We start from the raw sequence: 9335 nt of genomic DNA on the forward strand, positions 1-9335 counted from the left end.
GGTATGAGCCACCTCCTTCTCAGCTGGACCTCCAGGAGAGGAGAGGAGCCTGAGTCTTGCAAGGTGATACACAACGAGAAGGCTAAGAGTACCTGCCCTGCAGTGTCACTTCTCTAGGCGGCATGCAAGCTTGGTAGAGTGAAGGCTTCACTGCGTGCCCATCTGATTTTCCCTCTGTCAGCTGGTTGGAGTATTGTGGTATTCTCTCTTATTTCTCCATGTGTGTGAGGTTCTCTTACTCTCTTTGTCTAGGGTGCAGGTGGGTGTAAGCTTCTGTTCTGAACTGGACTGCTGGTGAACTATGTGCCCAAACTGCATTCTACACTGTCAGGCACACTGTCATTCACTTGGGAGGGTTGTTGAATGAGATGACTCATTCCTCATTCCACACAGGGAATAGTAGTATCTCTGAAGGAGGACTGGGTTTTGCTCAGAGAAGTCTGCCGAACTTCTCACTTCTTTCTTCTCCTAGAGCAGGTCTGCATGCCCCGAGGCAGCAAATGTCCAACAGCAGCTTCCCCAACGAGTTCCTCCTCCTGCCATTCACAGACACGTGCGAGCTGCAGCTCCTGCACTTCAGGCTCTTCCTGGGCATCTACCTGGCTGCCCTCCTGGGCAACGGCCTCATCCTCACAGCTGTAGCCTGTGACCACCGCCTCCACACCCCCATGTACTTCTTCCTCCTCAACCTCACCCTCCTCGACCTGGGCACTATTACCACCACTGTCCCCAAAGCCATGGCCAATTCCCTGTGGGACACCACAGCCATCTCCTACTTGGAATGTGCTGCACAAGTCTTTTTCTTCTTCATCTCAGCAGAGTTTTCTCTTCTCACCATCATGGCCTATGACCGCTACATTGCCATCTGCAAACCCCTGCACTACAGGACAATAATGGCCAGCAGAACTTGTGTCAACCTGGCAGCAGCTGCCTGGGGCAGTGGCTTTCTCTATGCTGTGCTGCACACTGCCAATACGTTTTCCCTCCCCCTCTGCCAAGGCAATGCCCTGAATCAGTTCTTCTGTGAAATTCCGCAGATCCTCAAGCTCTCCTGCTCTGATGTCTACCTCAGAGAAGTTGGTCTTATTTTGGCTAGTGTCTGTTTAGCATCTGGGTGTTTTGTTTTCCTTGTACTTTCTTACGTGCAGATCTTCAGGGCTGTGCTGAGGATCCCCTCGCAGCAGGGACGGCACAAAGCCTTTTCCACTTGCCTCCCTCACCTGGCCATGGTCTTCCTATTCATCAGCACTGCCTCTTTTGCCTACCTGAAGCCCCCCTCTATGTTCTCCTCCTCCCTTAATCTTTTGATGGCAGTTCTGTACTCGGTGATGCCTCCAGCAGTGAACCCCCTGATCTACAGCATGAGGAACAAGGAGCTGAAGGATGTAGTGTGGAAAGTGATGACTGGAGGTTTTTCAGAAGGAGTAAACTGCCCGTCTTCTTAATGTTAACTTTATAAAGACCCAGAAATGTTGTTTTTTTTTTTTGTTTTTTTGTTTTTTTTGTTTTTTTTTTTTTTTACTTTGCTTTACTTCTTATAGTGTTTCCCACAAAGAAATATCATTGTTCATACCTTCTTGCATTGTATGCACCTGTCTCATGTGACTCCAAGTCTTTGTATAAATGGTGGGTCAGGCTTTCTGTGTATTTTAATAAAAGAAAAGACCATGCATTGTCTCACTTGCCTGATATCCTTCCTAGTAGACCTGTGGTGGGGCTTCAGGGGCACGTGGCAGTGTGCAGGAGAAGGGTCCTGGCACAGCAGCTCTGTCAGGGTGCACCTGTGATTGTTCCCTGTTTTTGGCCAGCACCCGCAGTGATGGTGAATTCACCTGCCTCTGTCCACAATATGCGAGAGGGCTGATGGCAGGCAGGCGTCTGTCTGGAGGGAAGCAGGAGCTGCCAGGAGAGGTCAAGAGTTTGGCAGGGACAGTGCGTGCCAGGGAGTCAGTACAGCGTGCAGCCCATAGAGCACAGGCATGTCCCAGGTGGAGCCACCCAGAGATAAGGTGCTAAATCTGGGAGGGAACAGGCAAAGAAGATCTCTGCAGCTTCAGGAAACACAGTAGGCATAGGGAAAACAGTATGATGAACTGGTTCTTATACCTCTGGTGAAATTTCATAGACTGGATATAGTGAAAAACAGCTCCCAACATTGGAAATGAGTTGGACTTGATGACCCTTGTAGGTCCCTTCCAGCTCAGACTATTCCATGAGTCTCTGATTCTGAAGAGGGCCAGCTATCTGTGCGCACCCTCCATGGCCAAAGAACCACTTGTGTGGGAGGCAGTCAGTGGCAGTGCCCCCCACCACCTGGCTCTGCCTCCACAGCCTGACCAGCACGGCCCTGCAGAGTGCCCCCACGGCCCCACGCACCACAGCCCCCTCACTCTGCAGAGCAGCACTGCCAGCTCGAGGGCTGTGGGCAGTATGGGCAGGGGCTGCAGGAATGGCTGCTCAGGCCAGCCCAGACGTGGTGGGCTGGGGCAAGGCTGTGTGGGACGTGGGGTGTCCCGGGAGCAGAGTGTGTGTGCGGTGGTGCTGCCTGAAGAGCCCCAGGGCCAGCAGTGTGGTGCTGTGCTGTGTCTTGGAGTGGGGCTGGCCTGGGGGGCTGCAGGGTTTTTGGGGTGAGAGGGTGGGGGCTGAATCTGAGTGAGCCCAATTCCAGAAGCCATTCCCAAGGGTTGCCATCAATTCTTTCAGGACAGACAGTTTCCTAAGGTCATTTACTTTGTTGTGTACAGTCCTTTTTTCAGCCTTTACTATAATTTTCTGCAAAGGTCTCAACATTTCTCTAAAATGCACATTCAGTGCTTGATTCACTTTTTCACACAGAGGTGGCCATTCCCTTCAGGATGCGCTGGAGTTGTTAAAGGCTACATGAAGAAACGTGAGCCTGGACATGTAGGAGTCCTTCTGAAGCATGAGCTGGTTGGCAGGCAGAGTACCTGAGGGATTGTGCAGGGCATCCCCTGCACCCACTGCTCCTGGGGGGGCTGGGAAGAGGCCTCCTGAGCACAACAGCTCCTTGTAGCCCTGTGGATGCTGGCTGTGAGGTCACTTCTGTCCCAGCCCCTGGCTGGCCAACAGCAGGGAGGCAGAGCCTCTGAGGTCATAAAGGCCACCAGAAAGCTGCCCCCAACACGGTGACACAATTGGGGAGGCCAGGGAGAAGCTGGGAGAATAAAGGTGGGAAATATGTTGGAGAGAATAGGGTCCTGGATAACAGTAAGGAAAGATTTGGAAGAGGTGAGAGGGGTTCAGATAAGGCTGTTGCTTCTGCAACACTCACTGGGAAAATATTCATGTTATGTCTATATTTCTAACTAGTAATGCGAAAATCTAGTGCTACCCTTAATGCTCTCTCTCACCCTGAAAGGCATCCATTGCTCTAATCCCCAACCTCATTTCCTAACTTGAAGTCAAACCCCAAACACATTACTTGTTACCATTAGTCACAGAGTCATAGAATCATAAAAACACAGGGTTGGAAAGAACCTACAAGATCATCTAGTCCAACCATCCTCCTATCACCAATACTACCCCGTAAGCTACTAAATCTTATCTCGTAGCACCTGGTCAAGGTTCTTCTTGGACACTGCCAGGGACGGTGACTCCACCACCTCCCTGGGCATGCCTTTCCAGTGCCTGACCACTCTTTGAGAGAAAAAGATTTTCCTGATATCTAATCCAAATCTCCCCAGGCGCAACTTCTGGCCATTTCCTCGAGTCCTATCATTAGTTATCTGAGAGAAGAGGCCGACCCCCTCCTCATCACAACCTCCCTTCAGGAAGTTGTAGAGTGCAATGAGGTCTCCCCTGAGCCTCCTCTTCTCCAGATTAAACAATCCCAGCTCCCTCAGCTGCTCCTCATGGGACTTGTGCTCCAGACTTCTTATCAGTTTTGTTGACCTTCTCTGGACACACTCCAGTGCCTCAATGTCCTTCTCGTAGTGAGGGGCCCAAAACTGAACACAGTACTCCAGGTGTGGCCTCACTACAGCTGAGTACAGGGGGATGATCACCTCCCTGCTCCTGCTGGCTACACTATTTCTAATACAGGCCAGGATACCATTGGCCTTCTTGGCCACCTAAGCACACTGCCAGCTCATGTTCAGCCGAGCATCGATCAACACTCCCAGGTCCTTTTCCTCTTCACAGCCTTCTAGCCATTCTGTCCCAAGCCTATAGCGTTGCATGGGGTTGTTGTGGCCAAAGTGCAGGACCGGGTGCTTGGCCTTGTTAAACCTCATCCCATTAGCCTCATCCCAGCCTAACCTGATCCTTCTGAAGGGCCACCCTACCCTCGGGCAGATCGACACTACCTCCCAACTTGATGTCATCTGCAAACTTCCAGAGGGTACACTCAATCCCCTCATCTAGGTCACCAATAAAGATATTAAACAAGATAGGCCCCAGTACCTACCACTTGTACAGGACACCACTTGTAACGGGACGCCAGCTGGACTTAACTCCATTAACCACAACTCGCTGGGCATGGCCCTCCAGCCAGTTCTTTACCCAGAGAAGGATATACCTGTCCAGGCCACGGGCAGCCAGTTTCCCCAGGAGAATACTGTGGGAGACCATGTCAAAGGCTTTGCTGAAGTCTAAGTAGACTACATCAACAGCTGTTCCCTCATCTACCAGTCTGGTCATACGATCATATAACAGACCCCCACCAAGATGTCACCCCTACAGGCCTTTCCCCTGATTCTTATCCATTGACACTCAACTTTACCATTCCCAACCCCAAGCTCTTCAACATCAAAACACTCTTTAATATAAAGAGCCACACCACCACACTTCCTTCCTTGTCAATCCCTTCTGAAGAGCTTGTAGCCGTCTACCACAGTACTCCAGTCATGGGAGTGATCCCACCATGCTTCATTACAGCAACTAGGTCAGAGTTAGCCTGTCTCACAATTGCTTCCAGCTCCTCCTGTTTGTTGCCCATGCTGCATTCATTGGTGTAGACGCACTTCAGATGAGACATCTCCCTCACCCCCAGCTTCAGCATTGTTCCCCCAGGCACTTCTCTGGTGATCCCTGATTTATCCCCTTCCCCCGTCATAGCTAGCTTAAAGCTCTCTGGATGAGTCCTGCTAGCTCCTGTGCTAGGATTCATTTCCCCCTTGAAACTCTTTGAATCTCTATGGTTCTACTGAGAGAAGCTCATATAGGCTGAGTTCTGCATTTGAGACCAAAACAGTGTTGTTAACGGATGAGTGTTTCACTTACTGCTGAACCATATCAATGGGTTCTCCATCTCTCATACTGCCCCCCACGACATGTAGGTTGGGGGTATGCAGGACAATGCAATGGGACACAGCCAGGACAGCGGACCCAAAGGGATTAATTAGATGCTCCAATAGGTGTTCCAGCCCACCATTCCACCACCAAAAGCACATCCCAGCCTGGAGCAGAGGAGCCTGCTGGGGAAGAGCTGGAGAGCTGTGGGGACCTACCAGCAGGAGCTGGGAGGGCAGTTTGGGTGCCAAGTCCTGCCCAAGGGTCCAACCTTTCTCCCCGTTCAGCTCCTGTAAGAGAGGTATCTCTGCTTGTGGGTGCTGGGCAGGCATCCTTGGGCTCCATGGGGGCCCAAGGCAGCAGAGGGTGGGCACTGCCAGTGAGTGCCTCATGGGGCTTCACAGAGATCCACTTTGTCTGGAAACTGCCTGTGGCTGGCAGGACGGAAATGTCTCTGTCAGCAGGAATAGTGTCCAGGGACCAGGGGCTCCGGCAGCCCCACAGCCAGACACTGATCCTGCTGGCCCTAAGACGTGACCCTCCCCAACCTCTGTGTTTCTGAGTTCTGCTCCCCTTCATCAGCCTCAGGGAGATGCCCCGACACCTGGGCAGGGAAGCACTGGATCTGGGGCAAAGCCCCCAGAGGGTTTTAATATAAACATTTGCCAACACAAAGCATAAAAACAGGGGAATAGCAAGAGGGGAAATACCCATGTGTGTCTGCTGCCTGCTGGAAAAGGGAGACCGTTCCCTGGCACTCACGGCTCTCCCAGTGGCACTGAGCTCTCCTCCCTCCCGGCTGCACCCAGCTGCTCGGCAGGGCTGGGCTCTGCTGGCCTGGGGCTCTGGGACCCTTGTGCATGGGGCTCCGGTGACACATCCTGGGTGTCCTCGTGGGGACATGCCAGAGACACCTCTTCAGCATCGTCATAGCCCATGCTTCCCGGGAAGGGGGACGAGGTGTCTCCCTCAGCTCCAGGGGCCCCAGCACTTCTCTGGGAGTGCAGGCTTCCCCCTGTAAGCATCAAGGCAGGCTGTTGTGGTTGGTCCTGTGGGGTGCCCCTCGGGGCTGTAAAACACCTTCCTCCTCCTTGCCAGCCCTGAGGCATTCGGCCCATTCTCCCAGCCCCCAGGAAATCTCCCAGGACAGGTTCCCCGTGCCGGGAGATCAGGCTCTCGATACAACATGGACTTGCCTGGCGCTGGGGTTGGCACCAAGGAAGCAGCAGCGCTGCATTGCCCTCTCACCTGTGGCTGCATCCCTGGGCCCATCTCCCTCCTCTGGAATCCCGGGCACATCCCAGTCCCCCTGCCCAGGGACAGGATCCTCCCCAGGGTCAGAAACCTCCCCAGCGTCATCATAGCCATCCGCTGGGTCACCTCCGGGCAGGACAGGGACATCTGTAAGGAGAGGGCAGGTGGTGACAGTGAGAAGAGATGTCCTGCAGAGCAGAGGATGGGAGAGTGTGCAGGGACACAAGGCTGACACGCTGCTGGTGTCAGGGCCACAGCAGAGCCTTCATCCTTGCAGCTCTGATGATGGCACTCAGCAGCACTGCTGTCTGTCTGTCTGCAGGGAGGAGAGATGGAACCCTTCCCTCCCCTCCCCCTCCAATCCCTGGGGCTGGCCCCAGACCATCCTCCTTCTTGCTGTGCCTGGGGTAGGGCTGCGGCTGGATCAAGGACCCCTCTGAAAAGGAGCCTGCAGAGAGCTGCAGCGGGTGCTGTGGGGTGAGCCCTGCTGCCCTGATTGGTGCTCAGCACTGCTGGGGATGGGCACCCACAGAGCTGGGGCTGCTTGGGGAGGAGATCCCCAGCTCCTCTGGGACCAGCCCCTTCTCAGAGGGGCTCCCAGAGCTGCCCTGGGACAGTCCCTTCACTCAGCCCTTGGAGGTCCCCAGGGTGCAGGGCCAGGCAGAGAGGGGCTGTCCCCTCTGGGATGGGCAGAGCTGGTGGGGAGGAAGCTCCTCTGTGGGGACCAGCACCTGGATGCTCTCCCACAGAAATGAAAGCCCCAGCATTTCAGGGACCATGGGCAGGAGCTGCAGGGCACAGCCCTGGTCTGGGGCAGGGAGAATGGGCCCTGCAGATGTGCCCCCACAGGGACATGCACCCACCTGAGAGACTGAACCTCGGCTGCTTCTCCCACGCCAGGCTGTAAGCGATCTCCTCGTACACGGCCTCAGGGAAGGGCTCCCCAGCTCTCCCGGAGCCTGGGGACAGAGGCAGGGCTGGTCTGGGGATGGGCAGAGAGGGATGGGACCCCACTGGGCTCCCCCAGCCCCATTCCCTGGGCCAGCACAGGGCTGTCCCCACAGCACAGCCCCACTGTGTTGTGTTGGCACTGCAGCCACAACCCCAGGGAGGGCAGCATCCCCATGGAGATGGTCTGGGGCAGCGTCAGCCTCGCACCATCCCTTTGGAGACAGCCCTTGTGCCGCTTTGTTCCCTGGGTCACGTCCCAGTACAGACCCTGCACCAGCTCCTGCATTTCCCCTCCCCATGGACCTGCTCCATCTCTGCCCCATGCGTCAATAACACAGCCCGTGCCCTGTTGGGGGGTGGCTTACTCCACAGTGATGGACTCTGCTGCCCCACGCTCCTCCTGCCAGTGCTGCCCAGAGCACTGCCAGCAGTGCACAGTCCCCATCTCCCTCAGCCCAGCTCTCCCATTTCTCTCCTTCACCCAGGATTCATGTCCTCGGGGTCTGGGCTCTCACCACCCCTTGCTGCTGGTGCTCCATGGTCTATCAGTCAGTGGGGCAGCAGATGGGGCAGGGGGCAGCACACAGCTCTGCCTGTTCCCCTCACCAACAAACCCAGCACACCCAACCCAGCCAGGAGGCATCTCCCCACCAGGACCACTGGGGAAGGACCCACCTCTGTGCCGAGCCCTGGCGCTTCGCACCTGCCCAGCCAGGAGGGCCAGGAGCAGGCAGAGGAGGGCCCCCAGGATGATGCAGATGATGACAGGCACCGAGAGTCTCTCACTGGTGGTGGTCAGAGGGCCCCGGGGGGGAACTGCATGGGCAGGAACATGGCAGGGGCAGCATCAGGCAAGGGAGAGGTTGGGGGCAGGACATGCCACTCCTGACCACACAAGGCAGCAGGGGCTGGGGGGACAGGGCTGGGTGATGGGGCAGCTCCCACCCTGCTGGGTACATCAAAGACTTCCCCCAGCTCCCTCGATTTCCTGGGAGTCTCACAGCCCAGCAGGGAGCCCCTTCTCCTGGCTGTGGGTCACAGCCTGGCCATGGGCAGACCCAGCCCCAGGGGAAGAACAACTCACCTGCTTGTGGGGGGGGGTGTTGCTGTCCTGGGTGCAGCTGCAGGGCAGGAGAAGGAGAGCCAGGCTGAGAGGCTGGGGCTGCGGTACCAGGCAGCCTCCCTGGCAGAGGGCCCCAACATGTGCCACCTGAATTGTCCCTCCTGCGGGGCTGGGCAGGGTGGCAGTGACAGGGCCCAGCACCACTGCTCTGGGCTGCTCACAGGACAGTGCAGGCAGCGCAGGGGATGTGCTGGGACACCCTTGCTCGGGCCCGCAATGGGGCCATGCCAGGATCCAGCAGGGCAGACACCCAAGCCAGCTCCTTGCCAAGCCCCCAGCGATGTCTCCCAGCCCCACTTGCTCACCTGAGCAATGCACAGCCGCATCTGCCTTATGCTGGCAGGCACCGCTGTCCCCTGGCTGGGCCCAGCAGTCCTGCAGAGATAGCTCCGTTCCCCTGCACTCCATCAGCCAGATGGGGCCCGTCCCCTCTCCAAAGGCAGCCTGGCCCAGGGCATAGACCGCGGGGCCACAGCCCAGCTGCCTGCATGCCACCTCGGCGTCCCGCATGTCCCAGGCATTGTCACACAGCGTCCCCCAGGCGCCGCGGTGCCAGACCTCCACTCTGCCCGAGCAGCCATCCTCGCCTCCCATGGCGCGGATCTTCTCCCTGTCTGGGGAGGCAGTGACCTCCCATGGTACTGGAACAGCTGGAACAGCCCTGCCAGGTGAGGGGGGGCACATGCAGGGGCAGCTCCCTACCTGTGCACCTCGTGGAGTTGGGGCATGCAGCCACCTGCAGCCTTTCTGTCCATGT

The 9335-nt window shown here is 56.4% G+C and overlaps 1 protein-coding gene across 1 annotated transcript; it reads left to right on the forward strand.

Moving 5' to 3' along the window:
- The first annotated feature begins 255 nt into the window (after positions 1 to 255).
- Positions 256 to 1495, forward strand: LOC310887818 (olfactory receptor 14C36-like). The gene has a single exon (XM_083813996.1). It carries the CDS (start codon positions 369 to 371, stop codon positions 1443 to 1445), a length of 1077 nt encoding a protein of 358 aa, XP_083670122.1. The 5' UTR covers positions 256 to 368; the 3' UTR covers positions 1446 to 1495.
- The last annotated feature ends 7840 nt before the right edge of the window (positions 1496 to 9335 follow it).

This window comes from Anser anser (genome assembly GCF_964211835.1).
Source record: "Anser anser genome assembly, chromosome: 29".
In the NCBI taxonomy this organism is placed as follows: domain Eukaryota; kingdom Metazoa; phylum Chordata; class Aves; order Anseriformes; family Anatidae; genus Anser; species Anser anser.

What these genes read in the sequence shown, in the direction of transcription:
- LOC310887818 (XM_083813996.1), top strand. Translation starts at nt 369, where the DNA reads ATGACTCATTCCTCATTCCACACAGGGAATAGTAGTATCTCTGAAGGA.